This window comes from Patella vulgata, chromosome 7, assembly GCF_932274485.2.
Source record: "Patella vulgata chromosome 7, xgPatVulg1.2, whole genome shotgun sequence".
Taxonomy (NCBI): Eukaryota; Metazoa; Mollusca; class Gastropoda; family Patellidae; genus Patella; species Patella vulgata.
In genome coordinates, this window is record NC_065885.2 from 64,977,921 (window position 1) to 65,000,251 (window position 22,331).

Here is a 22,331-nt window from a genome sequence, read left to right on the forward strand (position 1 = left end):
CCATTTAATCATTCGTGTTGAAGTACGATATCCTAAAACTTTCTAGAACATCAATTCACATATTTATTATACTATAAGAATAGCCATCAATATCCCCCAGGTAACTACTATCAGTGCCACAACCATCTGCTACCACCTTTCAATTGTCTCGGACATCCACAAAGTTAATGAATTTCGTTCTTTAGAATTCACAAAAACATGTTATGTCATAAATAGATATTAAAATTATATGAACTATTGAGGTAAATGTGACGTCATATGATATTTCAGTTCAAATGGTAGGCTGAATGATTTTCCACACACATTGCACGTACATGGACGCTCTTTCACATGCGTCCTTCTCACGTGACTGTCATGAGCCGCGTGTGACGCAAAGGCTTTTCCACAATGTTTACACTGAAAATAACCCAAAAGATGAGATTTAGTACAAGAGGGGCTAATATTCATTGATTTAATTGAAAAAATCTGGCGCCAATTTCAGAAAGCATTCTCAGATTTAAGTTAAAAATTTACTCAAAACTGTTCACCTTATTTTAACTAAAATATAGCCCTGTATAAAACTGTTTTAATGTATCAAATGCATCAATAAGAAACTATGTGCAAAGTTTTGTGTTTCTAGATCAAAGATATTTCTCCTAAACAGTGATTGAAAGTTGAGTAAATTCCTAACTTAAATCTGAGAAGGCTTTGTGAACTTGGGGCCTGCATTAATACAACAAAAAATAAAATGGCGTTTAACGTTCTACTTGTGTGCCCCGTCTGGGCTAATGAAGACGTAAGCGTCTATGGCGCTATACAGTCCCCTAGACCAGTGATTCTCAACCAGTAGCCGCGAAATCTTCCTAAATGGGCCGCGAAATTTTGAACGGCACGCTAAGACAATTTCTCACTAAAAATGCCAGCTATTTGATGAAACTCGAAACACTGCAAAAAAGTAAGTTCATAGCTGTGTTTTTCTTGATAGTTAGTTTGAGTCATTCTGTGTTTTTCTTGATAGTTAGTTTGAGTCATTCTATGTGTCTATGACTAGTCTGTATCTACGGTTGTATGCCGTCTATGAATTGCCATGTTTTTATTTTGCAAAATATATTTCATATATATATATAGCCAGGTGTGCCGCTATATTTTCATAAGTTCCAATGTGTGCCGTTGGCATAAAAAGGTTGAGAACCACTGCCCTAGACTGATAAAATATAAATTTGAATATCTGTATAATAATTGATACCTTGAATGGTTTTTCACCAGAATGTTGCCTGATGTGCGTTCTGAGAATGCTGGAAGCGGTAAATGCTTTATTACAATACACGCATTTATACGGTCGTTCACCGCTGTGGACCTGCAACAAAATAAATAAAATAATATATATTGTTCAATGTGAAACATCTCTCCGTTTATTATTAATAGAGTAAAAATAGGATCACCGTCACCACCCTACATATTTCATCAATACAAACACATTTTATTGTATACATATTAAACATACATTATACAAGAGCTAAATCTGCCTATTGCAGGTCTTTCTTTGGGCCTGAAATGTTAGTCCCTATCTAAATTATTATTTAGACATTTATTAACATGAAAGGACCTTAATCAATTATTGATGCCATCTTATGTGTCGTATTTTCACTGGATTTGTATCCGATTTGCTGCTCAACGCGCCTTGATGATTAAATCCTAAAATTCAAACGCTAATATTTCGGTTCAGAGTGGAGCAATTTGATTGAAATTTTCAGAAAATTCCCTTTACATTATCTAGTTTTTAACTTTGATATTGAGAATGTCAGCTTTTTATCTAATCGTCCACAATGCCCTTTTGATATTGATGTCAACTGGAAACAAACTATGCCATTTCAATTTCAATAATTCGCAATAGTAGGGGTCTTTAGCAGTGGGGGTAGGGGGCGGGGGACCCGCAGAAAACCCACGAAGTTAGACAGGCGACCCTACTGTGTACTCGATGACAGACCTTTCGATAAACCCCCACCCACTCCTGGGTAAAATACCAGAATTCAGCGTAGACAAAATCAGAAATATAAAAAAAAAACAACAAAAGAACAACATAATATCTTGGAAGATCTTTAAGAATTAAAAGGCATTAATATTCGAGTCGTGTGTCGGTTAACTTGTCTTTGTACAAGTAAAACAAGATGAGTATTTTAACTATTTACAGTAAAACAACTTGAAGAATAAATAAAGAAAGTTGTCGGTTACTTTCGAGGACTTTAAACTAAAGAACGAGTGTTTTAGGAAAAGTTCATGTATATTGAATTTTAGGCTGAGTGGTGAGAATTGGGAGGACACGACAACTAGAGACATTCTAACAACCGGCTTGTATTACATCACCTAACATCGTCTAAAAAAATAAATAAAAAATAAAATAAATTAAAACCAACTAAAAAAATTGAAATAAATTGAAACTACCTAAAAAAATTCAAATAAATTGAATCTAATAAATTCATATAAATTGACAATAAATAAAAATTCAAATAAATTGAAACCAAGTAAAAAATTCAAATACATTGAAACCAAGTAAAAAATTCAAATACATTGAAGCCAACTAAAAAATTCAAATAAATTGAAACTATCTAAAAATCAAATAAATTGAAACCAACCAAAAATTTCAAATAAATTGAAATTATATAAAAAAAATTCAAATAAATTGAAATTAAATAAATTTTTCAAATAAATTGAAACTACCTAAAATTTAAAAAAATTAAAACCAACTAGCTTCAAATGAATGAAAACCTAAACAAAAAAGAGTATTTTTAACCTTAATGTTCAAGATGGCGTTCATTATTCAAAACATTGTCTTTAATGAATGAAGAATTAAATAAATAGCAAAATCATATTTTTTTTCCTGTGTGATTTACAGTATGTTTGTAACATTTCAAATTTGGAATTTCATTTTTAAATATTAGATTTCGTATTTTTCATACACACGCCTCAATTAAAAATACAGAGATGCCACACACTTAATTAATTCTCACTTAGAAGCCACTTTAAGATTATGGTGCTAGATTTGGCTAAATTCCTGAATTTTTTATTACAATTTTATTTCCTCAACATGTTCAGACCTATTTGCCCTTGGTCCGGATTGTTAGTTGAAGTAAGGGTCTGTAGTATTTTTAAAAAAAAAATAAATGAGAAGATTTTGTTTGACACATTGTACCACGCTAACCTGGGTATAACACGCCGAGTACTTCACATACACAGAAACATTCCGTACATGTGATACCCTTTAATTAGTCAGGGTATCAGTTTAAAGTGTTACATTTGAAAGTGATGCAAACAGCTCTATTGTACAGCAAGAATTGAAGGATTAAATAAACGCCACGGACCACCCGGTAATAATCGCACCCCCCGTAAAATCAACGCTAGGAAATAAACCACGACATTATCACCCAGTAAATATTTTCTTCCTAAATTGGATTAACAATAGTGTGAATACGTTAGGGGACACAGTTGTGATATGCTAGGACTACTAAAATCATCCCTTGTGTTGACATTGCGTGAAGACCGTGTTGATATATTATTCTATCAGTATCTACAAGAAAAGATGAGGGTCTAAGCGCATCACCTTTGTGAGAGCCCTAATAATGATAATATCGTCAATTGGATCCAAGCGATAATAATAGGGAAAGGTATTACAGGGTGATAATGAAAATACACCCAGGTCATACCAGGCTCGTTAAGACACTCAGGTGCGTGAAATTTGACTCCTATTTGAATTCACGCGGCCCTCACGCGCTGTGCTCGTGTTGACATAACGTCATCAAGTATGGTATATGTATGAAGTATATTGTTAACAAGCTGTGCGACAATCATTAAGATGTTTTTGCATCCAATTTTCACTTTATATTCTCTATTTTTGTTTGGTTAATTTTGTTATCTTAATTCAGTGGCTGATATTTAACTAGTTTTCAATTCAATCGTCGTATAGAAAGAGTAAGTGTGCTTTTTTAAAATATTCAGTATCATGAATGAAGTGGCGTCACTTGGTGCAGTAATTTTAAGTTGTGAAAGTGACATTATACTGTGGGTTTTTGGACATTTAAAGCCCTCGAATGGTCCACTACATACTTTCCTTGTTTAGATTTAACAAACACGACATGAAAAGCGCTCGATACATATTAATTCAAACCATTAAAAATGAATTATGTAAGAGCTAAATCTTCCTATTGCAAGTCTTTTTTTTTTGACTTCAAATGTTAGAATTATTCAGACATTTATTCACACGGCAAACCTATAATCGACTCTCTAGATCATCGGATGACAGAGATTTAAACGGATTGAAACACGGTCCTCATATAATGATTTACTTTAAAAATGGTGAATCGAGGCTTAGTCTCGAATAACAAGTACAGCTGTCTCTGTCTAGCTGTCTCGATGTCTCTCGGTCTCCTGCTGTATGTCTGTCACTAACCCTGTCCCTTTGTCTCTCTGTGTCTCTCTCCCCTTCTTCCCCCCCCCCCTCTCTCTCTGTCTCAATAAGATTACTCGTACTAACTGTGTTTATTGAGGTGATATGAATTACATTACTTACCTGCATGTGTTTATTGAGGTGATATGAATTACATTACTTACCCGCATGTGTTTATTGAATATATGAATAACTTTCCTTACCCGCATGTGTTTACTGAGGTGATATGAATAACTTTACTCACCCGCATGTGTTTATTGAGACTTGAAGATTGACTGAAACTCTTCCCACAGACCAGACATTTATGTGGACGATGTTTTTCATGTACGTGCAATATGTGTATTCTTAATCTGTCCCGTTTCTCAAAAGATCTGAAATGATTAAAATTGATTATAAAACTCGGGAATAGGGAGCACGAAAAGTGTATTAGAGGTTCAAGAAATAGTAAGCATATACAGTCGCGTATAAGACATCTACAGTTTTGACTCAGTGATAGATAACGCATTGGGGTTTAATATCCACTTGGCACTAACCAGGTTATTTCGAGAAATCTTATGATCTTACAGCGCACGCTATCCAGCTCCCGCGACCGACAAAGCTCTTTTTTAATCATGGTATATTATTCTGTAAAGTTAGAGGGGATATATACGATTTATTTTACAAATGCAATTGCCGATTTCATTAAATGTCTGTGTGTTGGAGGGGGGGGGGGTACGAGATGGGAATTTGTCAACATTTCGAGATTTTGATTATTATCGAACCAACGGTAGTCATGATGATCGAGCCCAGTCTAAAATTGAATCGTTAATATTTCGGTTCAGAGTGCTGCAATTTGACTGAAATTTTCATCATATTCTGTTTTCATTATCTACTTTTTAACTATTATAGCGAGAATAAAAAAAATATCACAGATGCATTATGTAAGAGCTAAATCTGCCTATTGCAGTTTTTTTTCTGGCTGCAAATGTTATATAAACTATTATTTAGACATTCATTCGTTTATTATTGTAGCAATGCTCATTGGGACTATGCTATTTCTTAGCAAATCTTGTCAAATCTTCAAACATACATAACTTTGCTCCGAATAAAGTAATTTGAATGAAATTTTCAATATTCATTTTTCATTAACTATTTATGATAACGAGAATAATCAGATCTTTATTTAAATCAATCTGATTACAACACAGATCCTATTTCGTTTCGTTTTTTTTTAGTTCAAAATTTCGTTTTACTTGTCCTTACTACACTAAACGGTCTGTTAAGGCGAGCTTTAGGTGTGTTTTGCACGGAACTGTGGGGAATCCACTAGTAACATCAATGCTGATTGGTTAATCAAATGTCTAACGTCATAGGTCAAACGCCACATGTATGACCCCTGACGCGACCTATCGCTAGAACCGGTCAGATCTTTATGTAGTGTAGGCCATCGAAAGTATAAAAAAACGAAACGAAATATAGATCTGTATTTTAATCAGATTGAGATGTGAACATTATTATTTTATCAGATCCTTATTTAAATCGGACATAATTCATTTTGAGTATAAAATGAAATAAATCATCAACTTACCTGGAACAGAGATGACACGGGTATTTACGATCACCTTGATCAACACACCTGGTGTATTTTAAATGTTTATCCCGGTAATATTTGTAAGCGAAACATTTACCACATCTTTCGCAGCTGAAGCCCTCACTGGCTAAACAGGGAACATCCATCCAAACAAAAATAAAAATGGACAAAAAAATATATGAGAATAGGTGAAGAAATACAAAAGTTTATTAATATCTATCGTTGCTGAAATATTTACTCCTACTTTCAGCTGTGTTTGTATCAAAGATCTGCCGATCATAAGAGAGAGAGAGAGAGAGAGAGAGAGAGAGAGAGAGGGAAGTAACGGTCCACTCGACACAGACTAGGTCATTTCGGGACCAACACACGGTTCAATTTTATTTCAATAATTCGCTTGCGCGTAGGGGTCTTTAGTAGTGGGAGGAATCAGGAGGACCCGGAGAAAACCCACAAGGTTGAACAGGCAACCCTACTCCTTGTCAGTTTTTGTATAAATCTCAGTTTTATTTTTAATAACTATTATTATATTTAAAGGTCATTATGGGAGAATAGATATAGAGTTGACAGTTCTCGCTATAATAGTTAAAAAAAAGAATATGCTGAAATTTCAGTCAAAAACCTCCACTCTGAACCGAGATATTAGCTTTTTAATTTTAGGATAACATCGGTCATCATTATGCTAAAATCGGTACGATGAAAAACAAAGCCTCGATTATCCATTTTAACGTTTAATTATATTTCCAAAAATGTATTCCAAATCGCTAAATATTGCAGCAATGACATCGGGAGTTGATTATGGTCTGGATAAGTTAACTAATATCTAATTGATAATTTAGATAACATTTCAGGCCTAAAGAAAGACCTGCAATAGGCAGATTTAGCTCTTGCATAATGTATGTTTAATAAACATGCACCACGGACCGTTTAAGTACGCTTCGTTGTTGGAAAAGAAAATGGACAAACACTAAACCCAAATTATTTCTGGTGCTGTAAAATATATACTATCTTTGATATTGTCAAAAATTGAATTATCCCAATCTGATTAAAACACAGATCCTATATCGTTTCGTTTTTTATAGTTCAAAATTTCGTATTTTTACTTGTCTCCCCAACACTAGGATCTAGAAGAGTTGTTATATAACAGGCGTTCTGGATGATGTAAGGGATAAATCAATGAAACGTTCTGTTACGGCGAGTTCTTGGCGTTCTCTGCACAGAACTGTCGGTGAACCCTTAGAAACGTCAACCCTGACTGATTAATGAATGTCTGATGTCAGAGGGTCAAAAACCTCTCGCACGACCCCTGACACGACCTCCCAGTACAACCAGTCAGATATTCATGTGGTGTAGGCCATCAAAAGTATAAAAAAAAACGAAACGAAATATAGATCTGAATTTTAATCTGATTCCAATTATCCACAATTCTGTCAATTTTGTCAAATTTTATGATTTGTAAAATATGCATATGTCTGACGCTATTGGCCCCAAAATGCCCTTGTCGGTAGGACAGAAATATCAAAATGTACTCACTGTCGGCTTCCTCCTGAGCACCGCCATCTGCCATTTCTTTAAGGGCTACAGGAACGCCCATAAACTGTAAATAACAATCTCCATACCAGACTAGTAACTCGCTACCCTGGGGTATATCTTTACACACTTCGTAATAAATCTCTCCCTCGTGTTGTACTGCTATCAGGTTCTGTTCCTGGGCATAACGAGCACAATTAACACACGACATCCAACCACCTGTACTACCTCGACCATCAATAAAATGACTTAATTTACCTTCCTGAAATACCTGTAAAAATGTCGAGAATTATGGAAGATTAGACAAAGGGATGGCAATTCTCACTATAGTATTTCAAAACTAGATAATGTAAAGGGAATATGCCAGAATTGTCCGTCAAATTGCTCCACTCTGAACCGAGATATGAGCTGCAATAGGCTGATTTAGCTCTTGCATATTGTGTGTTTAACAAACGTCTAGGAAACATCTACCATAAATAACACGACTTAATTTATCCTCTCGGAATACCTTTAACAAAATATTGTAAACATATTACGAAAAGTTTTGGAATAATATCGGAAACATTTCTGTTGGTTTCTGAAACCCGTATAACCCCAATGGTATCCAATGGTAACGTATGCGATCAGGAAGGAACTTATAAAAGCTTACACACGTACTCATGGTGGAATTTGAACACTGAACTTTTTTTTATGACTGTTCACTTACCTCCCACATAAATGAATTATCATCGTTGGTTTTAACTTCACTAGTATTGACAACTCGACCTTTAAATGGACCGTATCTGGTACCTTTAGCTATAACAGTTTTAGAACAGAAAACACCACAGTGAATGGTGCCAGCAAATCCAGTCTGATGTATCGCTATTCCTGTAGAAATAAAAAATTTATATTGGTATCAAGTAGGCTAATTGGTCTTTATGTTATGACATGGGATCTCATCTTTTGCGTCTACGAACCTCGAATAGAACAGTGGGATGTTAAACCCATTTATTTCAAGGGCGTTTCTTTGGTCAATATCGCCCAAAGTATAGCCAAATGTGATGGACAACGAAAGATATGTTGTACACATTCTACCTAAAGTATTACAAAGGTGACTGGCAAGGTAAGATGTGTTATAGATACGCTCATTCTATCCACCCATCATATCCAAAATTTAAATGGTTTCATAAACCACAGACAAAATTATGGATTATTAATGACCCTTGTCTTTGCGGTCGAGATATTTCAATACTGTTTCACTTGCCTACCAGCTTGACAACCCACGTCTTTCTAGTCAATCGTATGGAACATCAAAAAACAACGTCCCGTGAACAACTGGACCTTACAATTTGAAAACGATAACCCGTGTACAACTGAATCTTGACAATCTGAAATCGAAACCTGTGTCCAGGCGAAATCGACCCTCCCTTGCAATGCAGGAATGAGGGAAATGGGGTTTTACGTCTCTGGTGTACTTTTCTGTTTTAACAGGACAAAAGATGACGGACACATGCAATGCACACAGAATTAAAGAAATTAAAAATTAGGTTACGATAATTGTCTGGACATATTGGGAAATATCGTGATGGCTAGACGGTAATAGCGGGTGCTAAAAGGACGGAGAGCTGGGATTAATATCCTTTACAATATTTAAATTATATATTTCTATAGAAAAAGCTCGGAAAGTACAAAAGCAAAGGTCGGGTATAATGTACCAATACTAAACAAGGTATATATGGATATATTCATATATACCTTGTGTTTTGTTATGAAAAACAATCTAACATTTCTAGAAAGCATTTTCCGTTTTTAATAACCATCCGAAGGACTAGATACTGTTCCTTGCCAGACCCTCCGTCCTGCACTACTAGCAAAATGGTACTACGCTGAAACGATTCGAGAACATTCCTCGGGCAACACCGGGATGAAAACAAGGATTCCTGGTTAGTTTCCCAGCGCGGTCATCACTGAGTCACAGTGCAACCCCTCCCCCACCCCAACCCACCAACTCATCAATAGTGTACATGTACCTTTAACATGTATTTTACCTGCACGTGTTGCGCTACTAACAAAATGCTACTACAATGAAACGTCTCGAGAACATTCCTCGGTCAACACTGGGATGAAACCAAGGATTTCTGGTTAGTTTCCCAGCGCGGTTATCACTGAGCCACAGTGCAGCTCCTCCCCCACCCCAAACCCACCAACTTGACCATGGTGTACATATACCTTTAACATGTGTTCTACCTGCACCGTGTTGCATGATTCACCTGTAATACATGGTGACGTGGAGGAAAGATCAAGTGTTGACACATTCCCGTGCCAACAATCGAAATAAGTTCAACAGGTATAATGCACATGTTCTCTTTGATGTTACCGCTGATTAGTATCAGGTGCTCGTATCTTAATAATCTACCTGTTAACTATAATTAAGGTAAAGAATAGCCAATTACTGTATTCACAGATCTCAAGTCGTCTGCACTACACGTTTAGTCTAAGATGAGTTTTGGGGGGTCTTTTTTATTTACCGCACAGATTCTTTCACATCAGCGAAAAAGATAATAATTAACCAGATGTAATAAAATGAAATGGGTGTTAACATCCTAGTGTTCTGCTCCGACTGGGTTAAATGCAATTGGCTCAAACATTATTTTATGTTCAACTGACTAAGAAAATAGCCTCGTGTCACTTTAACGACTTTTTCTACAAATTGTATTTCAAAGAACACTATAAAACCAAAAATCATACCATCTTTCTTTTCAATTTATGTATGTAAATTTGCTCCTCAACCAAGACAAAAATATGTTCTCTAGAACATCACCCAACCCAATAAAAGTTGTCCATAACATAACCCAGTTCAATAATAGTTCTCTAGAACACCACCCAGTTCAATAAAAGGTCCTCTAAAACACCACCCAGCACAATGAAAGTTCTGTAGAACACAACCCAACCCTATAAAAGTTCTCTGGAACATCACCCAGCTCAATAAAAGTTCTCTAGAACATCACCCAGCTCAATAATAGTTCTCTAGAACACAACCCAAAACAAAGAAAATGTTCTCTAGAACATCACCCAATTCAATAAAAAGCCCTCTAAAACATCACCGAGTTCAATAAAAGGTCCTCTAAAACACCACCCAGTTCAATGTAAGTTCTCAAGAATATCTCCCAGCGCAATGAAAGTTCTCAAGAACATCTCCCAGCACAATAAAGTTCTATAGAACATCGCCCAGCGCAATGAAAGTTCTCTAGAACATCTCCCAGCACAATAAAGTTCTAGAGAACATCGCCCAGCGCAATGAAAGTTCTCTAGAACATCTCCCAGCACAATAAAGTTCTATAGAACATCGCCCAGCGCAATGAAAGTTCTCTAGAACATCGCCAGCCTAATAAAAGTTCTATAGAACACAACCCAATTCATCCCAATAAAAGTTCTATAGAACACAACCCAATTCATCCCAATAAAAAATTCTCTAGAACATTACCCATCTCAATAAAATAAAATGAAAGTTCTCTAGAACATCGCCCAGCCTAATAAAAGTTCTATAGAACACAACCCAATTCATCCCAATAAAAGTTCTATAGAACACAACCCAATTCATCCCAATAAAAAATTCTCTAGAACATTACCCATCTCAATAAAAAAAAACATACACAGTTAAGGAAACAAGCCTGTGTGTGTGCATCAGTTTCTCATCCGAAGAATGGTGTGCGTCGGTTAAACAACTGTCATTTGGAATATGCACACATGGTTCAATTTTATTTCAATAAATCGTCTGCGCGTGAGGGGGGGGGGGGGTCTTTAGCAGTGTGAGGGGGGGGGGGGACCGGAGGACCCGGAGAAATCCATGAGGTTGGACAGGCGACCCCACTCTTTGTCACATACAGTCGGGGAATCGAAACCTGATTCCGTGACAGACCTTATGATGCGACGCGCACGCGTCACACATTCGACCACCCAACTCTCCCAGTAGACACGTTCATCAAGTGATTGGGTTTTATCTCTAATCGTAGTATGCAACGTGACACAGAGGGTTACAAGTTGGTAACATAACTTTAAATGTTTTTGGTCAAGGCATATTCCCTGGACTAATATCTCATATCGACCTATGTTGACCGCATGTCACACTTCACAGTCAGTTACCGGTGGACGACCAACACGTGTCCGGTCAATAATTACCTCTCACAATACGACCACCGGTTAATGAAATAGAAACTCAACACCTTTCTATATTCCCTCTTTAGAACTAGATACAAGTAACAAAATCTCAAGTGTTAGTTTATCTCCGGGTCAGAGGTCATCGTCTAATCACACTCTTTTTGTCACTTGAAAGGGAAAAGAAAGTAAATGTGTATTGAGGTTTTTGACATGTGGATTGGAAGCTGGTCGAATAGAATGAACAAAGATTGACCAAGGTAAATAAACGCTGCCCTCCTGTTTTATTTGTTGTCATTTTCTGCTCGATTCTAATCCCAATAAACTATTTTATCAGCATTCTTTTCATCCCGGTGACGCTTTATATATACACACATACAATATTTAATTAAATCTACTTTCGATTTCATGTTAATTACAAGTATATGGTAATTGTGTTATTTTTGGATTATCTTCCTTTGAACCGTTTTATATACAAATGAGAATCTCAATAAACTAGAAATTGCATGTTTATTGATATATTAATGGTATTATTTCTGGATATATCAGCCTTTATATACAATATTTAATTAAATCTACTTTCGATTCCATGTTAATTATATGTTCTTGGTATTATTTCTGGATATATCTCCCAGATTAAAATACATGTACCAGTCTTTATATACATACATACAATATTTAAGTAATTGTACTTTCGATTTCATGTTAATTATATTGATATGGATATATTTCCCCCCTTTAAACCGCTTTCTACACAAATTATAATCACAATAAAGGATATTCCAGTATTTATTTTATCCTAAATATTTTTACAACTCTACAATAAACTATAAAAATACTTATGGAAAACAGCTACTGATTTATTTAGGAGACGTTTCGAAGAGTATTAGCTTGAAAACGTTGAGAGAATACTCTTCGAAACGTCGCTTAAATAAATCAGTAGTTGTTTCCATAAGTATGTTTATAGTTTATTTATCTTCCCAGTTACTAAATGCCACTTAAAGAATTCTACAATAGTGATGTGATATTTTAACTTCGTAATTTTGGTATTTTTTTTCTTGTTTTATTCTTATTTTATATAATTTATAGATTATATTAATGTGAAATTTTAACCGTGTCTCGTCAGTCGTCATCGACTGGCGTCTACTTTTTACTTTTATATAACTATATGTATTAATATTTTAAAACATTTGTAGGCATGTTGATGGAGTGGTTAAGTTTTAAAAAAAAAATCTTGTTTTAAGATATTTTATAGATGATTTGGGTTTGGTTAGGATATCCACAAAATTATTTTTAAGTTTTACAAATTTTGCTGAAGCGGGTGGGGGTGGGACTTGAACGTCCTGACGGACGGTAAAGGGATATATTATTTTCAATACGAAAAAGACAAAAAAAGTTAAAATTATTCTTGAAATCTGGTTTATATATTTTATCTCTATCTTTTATCTATAAAATATCAATTCTAAACCCAAATAAACTATTTTATTGTAGTTTTTGTTCATTGTACACCAATTAATTATTCGAACCCCAATAAACATAATATTTATATTACTGCATTAACAGAATACTGTTGAGAGAATTCTCTTCGAATCGTCGCCTAAGTATACTAGTAATTGTTTTCCATAAATATGTGTTATAGTTTAATTAGTCTACCAAATTACTAAATGAAACTAGAATAGTATTTATTTTTTTTATCCACTTACTAAATACCTCGATAAGATTAAAAATCAAATTTTGTTCTTTTTTTTTAAAAAAAAATAATATATATATTCTAACCCTAAAAGTTTTGACACATAGAAAATCACTTTTGCGAACGACTGGAATGCGTCTTTAAATAAATAAATAATCAATAATTATTCTATAACTTTAACTGTATATCTAATGTAATTTAGTTAGTTGGCGCGGTGGTTAGAACGGCTTGTTACTCATTTATTTATCTTATTAATTTACATTGTTAAATTGGAACTTTCGTCGTCAAGAAACAAGTATATTATCATATTCTTGAAATATCAAAAGTAAATAACATAAACATATATGAAGCAAATTTATATAAGCTTTTAGTTTGTTTTTGTATCATATCTTTAAAACTGTAATGTATTATATGATATTTTATGAATAAATATTGTTAATCTAACCCTAAAGGTTATCGCGATACTTCTCTTGTTATCCTTCATACGACTTTATTTACGCATATTCAAATTATAAATCTACTTTCGATTTCATCCTAACTCATCTTTTAGATGACAATATTTTGTTTACACATTTTGACAGATTTCACATGAGAGAGAGAGAGAGAGAGAGAGGAGGGGAGAGTGAAATGGGGTTTAACGTCCACTCGACACAAACCAGATCATTTCTGGACTAACATATCGTTCAATTTTAGTTCAATAATTCGCTTGCGGTAGGGGTCTTTAGCATTGGGAGGAAACGGCGGGACCCGGAGAAAACCCACGAGGTTGGAAAGGCGGCACTACTCCTTGTCACATATCATTCGGCCATCCAACCCCCTTTCACATGTATGCATTATATTAACCTAAACATGCTTCAAATATAAAGATTTTAGATTTTAGTTAATGAAACGTTACCCTCCCACTTCGACTACAGCTTATAACAACAGATTATATGGTCTGGTGGTTTAATTATCCCTTCTTATCCCTACCCTCGTATTAATTTAAGTGTTAATTGGCTCCAGGATATTATGGAGTAGTAGTTCTTGTTGTTTAACGTCTGCTTCCACATAAGTGATATCGCAGACAAGGATATTATGGATTGTTTTAAGTAGTTTATATACAGTTATAATTATGCATGGAAAGATTGGATAGGGTTAACACCTATTTCCTATTTTTTGTAATCCAAAATATGAACTATTTTCTTTAATAAAATATGAACTATTTTCGTTAACAAAATATGAACTATTCTCTTTAACAAAATATGAACTATTCTCTTTAATAAAATATGAACTATTTTCTTTAATAAAATATGAACTATTTTCTTTAATAAAATATGAACTATTTTCTTTAACAAAATATGAACTATTTTCTTTAACAAAATATGAACTATTTTCTTTAATAAAATATGAACTATTTTCTTTAAAATATGAACTATTTTCTTTAAAATATGAACTATTTTCTTTAAGATATTAACTATTTTCTTTAAGATATTAACTATTTTCTTTAAAATATTAACTATTTTCTTTAAAATATTAACTATTTTCTTTAAAATATTAACTATTTTCTTTAAAATATTAACTATTTTAAGTATTTTTTATTTATCTGTAATATACGAATGTAAATGCTGGGTTTTTTTATTAAAAAGAAAATAATTTACCTTCTGGAAGATCTAGACTACTAATATCGGAAGTTGTAGCGGAAGGACTAGATTTAACACTACTGGTGCTGCTACCTGGTGTCGGTGGTGATCCACCTGATAATATCTTCTCAATACCTGAAACATATAGGCTTTTATAGTCTAACTCATTCTTCATAAAAATTAAAGGAGCTAAATCGGTAATATTTGGTACCTAGAAATTGAAACAACTGGGCCACAATGCATATAATGACATAATATGAATGTATATAAATTGATTTACATTCAATCGTTTCTGCTCTAATTTTTCAAATCATTTTTGTTCAGCGAAATACGCCAGAAGTCTCAATCGAATGGCAATCCCTAGCGTCTGGTTATTCGAGTCTACACAGAGAGTATTTATTGCGCATGCTTTCCATGGCTTCGCCATTCGATGACTTTGGGTGATATTGAGTTAGAGACTTGGTGACTGCATTTATTGTAAGATCATCTGTCCAACCTCGTGGGTTTCCCTTGGGTCTCCGGTTTCCGCGACTGCTAAGCACATTGCTGAAATAAAATTGAACAAAACGCCCCATACACTAAATATTTTCAAGTGAAAAGCAATACACCCAAACACTAAATGAATCTTTATGGACGTTCAACCTCGTTTCATTTATTCCGTCTACGTCTCAAACCGATAGGACGTTCAACTTCATTTCGTTCATTCCGCCTACGTCTCAGACCGTTGGACAGTCAACTCCATTTCATTAATTCCGCCTACGTCTCATACCTGTAGGACGTTCAACTCCATTTCATTCATCCCGTCTACCTACGTCTCAGACCGTAGGACGTTCAACTCCATTTCATTCATTCCGTCTACGTCTCAGACCGTAAGACGGTCAACTCCATTTCATTCATTCCGTCTACGTTTCAACTCCATTTTATTCATTCCGTCTAGGTCTCAGATACATTTTGTTAAGCGCATCTGTGCTGTGTTAATTTATGAAATCTAGTTTGTTGTTAAAACCCATCGACCAACCATGATGTATTACTATATATGATTATCAATAAATGATGTGGGGATTAAGTGGTTTTATCAATAGCCATATAGAAATCTCCATCTCTAACGTGTGTTTCATCAATATAGATAGAACTCAATGATCATTGAATACCGCTCAAAATACACTATACTATCCAGATTATCAAAAACAAATCGTCAACACTAACGTTAAAATTCATCACAGGTTTCGCCCTTTTTTGCATGTATTTATAGAATAAATCGAAATTTCAATAATCATATGATTTAATGTTTGAATAAATTGTTCGGAAACGCTGCTTTAATTATAGGTGGGAAAATAATGGCTAAATCCACTGATGGACGACAAGTTGATCTTTACCAGATTATTTCCTTGTTTACATAAATCCTTAATATACCCTTTCTAAACCTTTTATTACCCAAATATACACTTAATTAAATCTTTACATCGTTCACTTGTTCACAATGACCTTCTTATCATCGATACAACCATAATCCCATTTGTTTTGATTACTAATAAAAGACTGGATAAACAAATGTAATTAAACTCGAACAGTTTTAGCAGTCATCGATACAATTAAAATCCCGTTTGTTTTGATTACTAATAAAAGACTGGATAAACAAATGTAATTAAACTACTCGAACAGTTTTAGCATTCTAGTGTTATATAGTCATAATCTGGTACTATAATGACGGATTAAATACTCAGTGTATTTGACCTAATCGGATTATATTTTTACAATCGTTTCGTTTAAATTTCACTGCATTCACAAATTTTGTTGATTTCATTTGTGGTAAATTAAAATAAGAGATTGGTACAAATTGATACGGAACGAAATGATAATATTATTGATGACCTGAGGGAACAGTTGACCTTTAACCCTTTGTTAATAGCCAGACTATTAGGATAAACGTGATAACATCTAATCTAACTATAATTAGTTTTACCCACTTAAAGATGGCGGCCATTAGATAACGTGTATTGATCGGAATAAGTTGGCACCAGGATTTTCTGACCACGTTTGTTAGACACCCGAAATGTAAAGAAAACATATAATTGCAATTGAAACTTAAAGATTAGTGTCTCGTCGTTCGTTTATCCCATCGTCGCCTGTAAAACACTCTCTTAAACTTATTAAAGATACATTATGGGAGATTAGATAAAGAGATGGCAGTTCTCGCTATAATAGTTACAAACTAGATAATGTAAAGGGAATTTGCTGAAAATTTCAGTCAAATTGATCCACCCTGAACCGAGTATTTAGCGATTGAATTTTGGGCCTAGCCTCGATCATCATTACTAAAGTCGGCACGATAAAAGCATAGCCTCGATTATCCAGTTTTTGATTTAATCAGAAGCAGCAGACCGGGTTCTAATCCAGTAAATATCACAGGCTAGTGATGACATCGATAGTTGATTATTATCCAGATAAGTTAATTAATGTCTAATTAATAATTTAGATAACATTTCAGGCCTATAGAAAGACCTGCAATTGGCAGATTTAGCTCTAGCATAATGTATGTTTAACGGCTCAATACCACTCTTGTTGTAACTGAATAATATGTCCCAATCTTTATTCTGGTCAACAAATTGTACTATTTTACAATATTCCAATTAATTGATGATACAAATTTCATCTTACACACCTTATTTAAAAATTTTGAAAAATTCAACATAATGGTTTGAAACGTCTAACGTAAACCTTTTCAAATGAAACTTCGATTTAAAAATATTTTCTAACCCTCTGGACAAGTAAAATAGGATGTAATGGATAATTTACACAACAGGTAGGACACTTAAACATCTAGTACTTAGATAGAGATATTATTTATTTTCTGGAGCTTTCAAGCCAGCAAGAGTGTTATTGTCCTTTTAAAGCGTACGAGTCTTCAATAGCGGAACCCTAAAATCCTGTGATTGCCATGGTATTAAGCACAATATAAATAATAATAACGACAAGAGGATACGTGTTAAAACGTTACGCTATCAAAGTTGCTAATGGCTGTTATCCATAAAGCTGTGTTCGTGTTGTTTCAATATTTATCTAACGGTAATAACTTATTTATATTCTTGCCCAGCTATCAGTACCAGTTCCTTCATTCGATTTTTAAGGCTCGGCGATTGTAGAAATGTATACTTTATTAGTCCCATCCGAACGACTAGACAGCTGTCCTTGTCGGGTCCTCCGTCCTGCATCTCTGACAAGGGGAAACCACATCTGAAAATTCCAATGAACTTTCTCGGCCAATGCAGGGATCGAACACGCGACTTCCAGACTTGTGAGCTAGCGTCTTATCCACTTAGCCACCGTGGCTCCATTTTTTTCAAGCAATGTCGTTAGCTATAACATATTTAACGAACAGTCAACATGATATTTATTTACAATCTTATTTAATTAGATAAATATATAATTGAATGGGGATGATTAATTTCGATTGACATTTTAATAAAACCTGTAAATTAAATTGAAAAATACAACAATATCCAGGTATATGGGGACAATTATAATGTAAACAATGTGTTTTCGTAATGGAATGAATCAATCGATTAGTATCGAAAATAATTTAACTGATTTAGAATTGCTAAAAGTTTTTTTTAAAAACAAAAAACCAATAAGTGTCTAATTAATAATTTAGATAAAATTTCAGGCCTAAAGAAAGACCTACAATAGGCAAATTTAGCTCTTGCATAATGTATGTTAAATAATTTAGATAACATTTCATGCCTAAAGAAAGACCTGCAATAGGCAGATTTAGCTCCTGCATAATGTATGTTTAATATGATTAATACAATGACATCATTATTAATGTGACGTCATAATGCATGTTTAATCATTTATTGCTAGAACTGAACGAACAATTAGAAAAAGTGACTTTGATCGCCAATAAGATATTATTCAAGTAATAATAATATATTAATCGATTATTTTTAATCTGAAGTAAGAAACAGGAAATCCCCACACCCCCAGCCCCCTAAAAAAAAAACACCAAAAAACAAAAATCACAAAACAAAACAATATGATACTTACCATGAGTAAGATCTCCAATACGAAGACAAGAAAGGGCGTGTCCCAGACACTGATCACCAGCCTTGCTCTTGGTGTAGCCGTATAATATCATGTCCACCTCATCTTGACTGAAACCGAATCCTGGGAAGGGTGGAGGTAGCGGGGGTACCCTGGGACTCATCATATTCTGTTGTATTGCTGGGTGTGGCATCGGTACACCTGGAAACACGGGGGAATTAAAGGATATCATCTGATGCTGAGGCTGAGGTGTGAAACGAAATCTGAAATAAGAATTTAATTTTATATCCTTACATGACATTAACAAGTAATAAATATAGTTTATTCCAGTGAGTGAGTAGGTCTGGGAAACCATAGTTACAAAATAAAAGACAAGTATGTACAGTAGTGATTTAAAGAAAAAACAAGAGAGAGAGGGGGGGGCGGGTGACAGAAATGGGGTTTAACGTCCACTCGACAGAAACTAAGTCATTTCGGGACTAACGTATGGTTTAATTTTATTTCAATAATTCGCTTGCGCGTAGGGGTCTTTAGCAGTGGGAGAAAACCGGGGGACCCGGAGAAAACCCACGAAGTTGGAAAGGCGACACTACTCCTTGTCACGTACAACCGGGGAATCGAAACCCCGCCAGTTGACTCAATGACAGACTTTATGATACAACGTGAACACGCTACCCATTCAGCCATCCACCCCACCCCCACCCCCACCCAAAAGAAAAACGAAACGAGTAGACATATAAATATAAATAATATATATTCAAGTAGATAAAGCACAAGTACTTCTATGTTTACGGTACATAAATGAATAATAAATAAAAAATATGTCCAGGTAAAAACTCCAACACTTTACTTCAAATATATATACATAAGTAGAATTCTAAATATAGTTTGATCTATAAATTAAAACGGAAATAATAAAATGTGAAATTGAAATTAAATTAATTTATTTTTAGTTATACAAGTAGTGGTATAACATTATTATGTATATATCTGTAAACGTATTGAAACGTTGTATAAAAAAACCCTAAGAAATGGTTGCTTGATACAGATACATGTATGAATATTGAAACTTTGTATGAAATAAAGCTAGGAGTGAGTAAATACATAAAGCTGTGTTTATATTAATGACATTTAATTGGTCGCATTATTTCTGTTACGTCCTTTTTGTAAATCATTTTTTTTTCATTTTTAGTGAAGCCGTAACTATAACAGGCCCGGGACTGTACAGCGCAGTGGACGCTTGCGGCTGCTGGCCGCCGGATCAATTCAATTGATTTGATATTTGTTTATTTGGTGCAATGTCTATTTTCTGTCTTGTTCGCAGGTTTATCTTGTAGATTTTTGTTTTGTCGGTAGTGCGGTCCCCTTGCACTTACTACTAAAGATAATAAATACAAAAACATAAAATGGAACACAATTATTATTTTCATTATCATTTGCTTGATAACGTCGAAAGAACTCTCGATGAAACGTTACTTTAATTAAAATGGCAGTTGTGTTCCATATAATGTTTTTGTGTTTATTAGGTGTGTCAATTATTCAATTACTCAAAGAAGATATTACGGTTTTTTATTTTATATTTAACTCAGTTGTCGTATCTATATCTATACTAATTTCAATACCAATACATTAACACAGTCATCGTAATGTTATGAAAATAAACACGACTATACCTCTTATACAATAATCTTTTTTCTTTTAAATGCATTTAATAAAATTTAATAATATTTAACTTGCAACTGCATTAAATATCTTATTTTGTATGTAATTATAGTGTTATTCCTATATTCTACGTGTATAATGTATATGTTTTGTAGTTTAGGAGTGACTTCCCAAACTTCCTACTGTAAAATGCTATTGCATTTCAAATGATTTTGTATTTATCCTGATATTACATGTATATATGTGTTTGTAGCTTAGGAGGGACTTATGGAAGATTAGTTGTTTTTTTTACAAACTAAATAAGTTGCCTCATTAAATAAAGTTATTAGTATTATTATAATAACTGGATAGAGCAATACACTATAACGCTTGATAAAGGCCAGAGAACCCTCGTCGAAACGTCGCTGTAATAAATCCTTTAAGTAACTTGTATTCCATATAATTGTGTCATGTGTTAATCTTTTATCTTTTAAAGATATTTAGTGGATAGAGCAATGGACTATAACACATACTTATGGAAAAACAGCTACTGATTTATTTAAGCGACGTTTCGAAGAGTATTCTCTCTTAATATAGGATAGTGTACACATTTAATTTAATTCGATCTACAGCTTCTATAACCGCTTATATTACACAAAGTAATTTAAAATATCTAATTTTGTTTTGCCATGAATCAGTGTATCAGCATTCATCGTTTTATGTGAAGATTAAACGAGTCTGGTTTATATAAACGTTATTTCACCCACAAATTTCAAATAAAATATAAAATAATTTGTGTTCATTTTATTAAAAACTCTAAATATTTTCTAAATATAGTATTTTATAGGAATTTTTTTGAGTGGCATTTAGTAATTGAACACTAAATACTATTTATGGAACAACAACATCTTCAAATCGTCGAATGTTAAAAAAAACCCCAAAAAACCCCCCAAAAAACATAACAATTATTCCATGTATCTTTTCATTTTAATTATTTATTTTTTCATTAAACACATTCATATCTATATTTTATTTATTCTATTTTTTTTTCAAAAAACAAAACGTGATATTTATTTTTATTTTTAATAAAACTTGTGATATTTGTTTTTATATTAAAATACTCTGTGATATTTGTTTTGATTTATGCAGATATATGCACATCTCCATAATAATATAAGGATGATATGTCTATACTTATCAGTCTCTATACTATATGGGGGGCTGGAACTAAATACGAGAACAACTGGTCAGGTTTCTAATAAGTTTATATCATTACACATGAAAGAAATAAAAAAAACCCATCAAATATATAAATGAAAATAAAATAATAATTGATAATATCCGTAAATAGTTCTTTATTTCATAGTTTAAACGTTAATAGTTTCTATAATTCATAGTTCAAACGTAAATAGATTCTATATTTTATATTTCCAGCGTATAATTATTATTTCAATTATTATTTCATTTATATTTAATGTTTTATATTTCTAACGTTTTTAATGTTGTAAACTTATTAGAAACCTGACCAGTTGTTCCTACTTTTAGTTCCAGCCCCCCATATAGTATAAAGACTGGATATTAGACAGAGATCATCCTTATATTAATATGGACTACCAGACTAATGAACCAGATTGTGAAATCAGAGGGCAAGTATATCAGAGTTAGCAACAATTTGAATTTTTTTTAATG

General features: G+C 33.6%; 1 protein-coding gene across 1 annotated transcript; it reads right to left on the reverse strand.

The window, feature by feature from the left end:
- Positions 1–121: 121 nt before the first annotated feature.
- LOC126827868 (PR domain zinc finger protein 14) lies at positions 122–19,167 on the reverse strand. The gene is made up of 8 exons (XM_056102344.1): positions 19,005–19,167; positions 15,042–15,095; positions 8,224–8,384; positions 7,521–7,788; positions 5,988–6,117; positions 4,665–4,791; positions 1,226–1,336; positions 122–396 (listed from the first exon to the last, which is right to left on the reverse strand). The coding sequence occupies exons 1-8, from the start codon at positions 19,165–19,167 to the stop codon at positions 235–237; spliced, it is 1,176 nt and encodes a 391-aa protein (XP_055958319.1). The 3' UTR covers positions 122–234.
- Between the last annotated feature and the right edge of the window lie 3,164 nt (positions 19,168–22,331).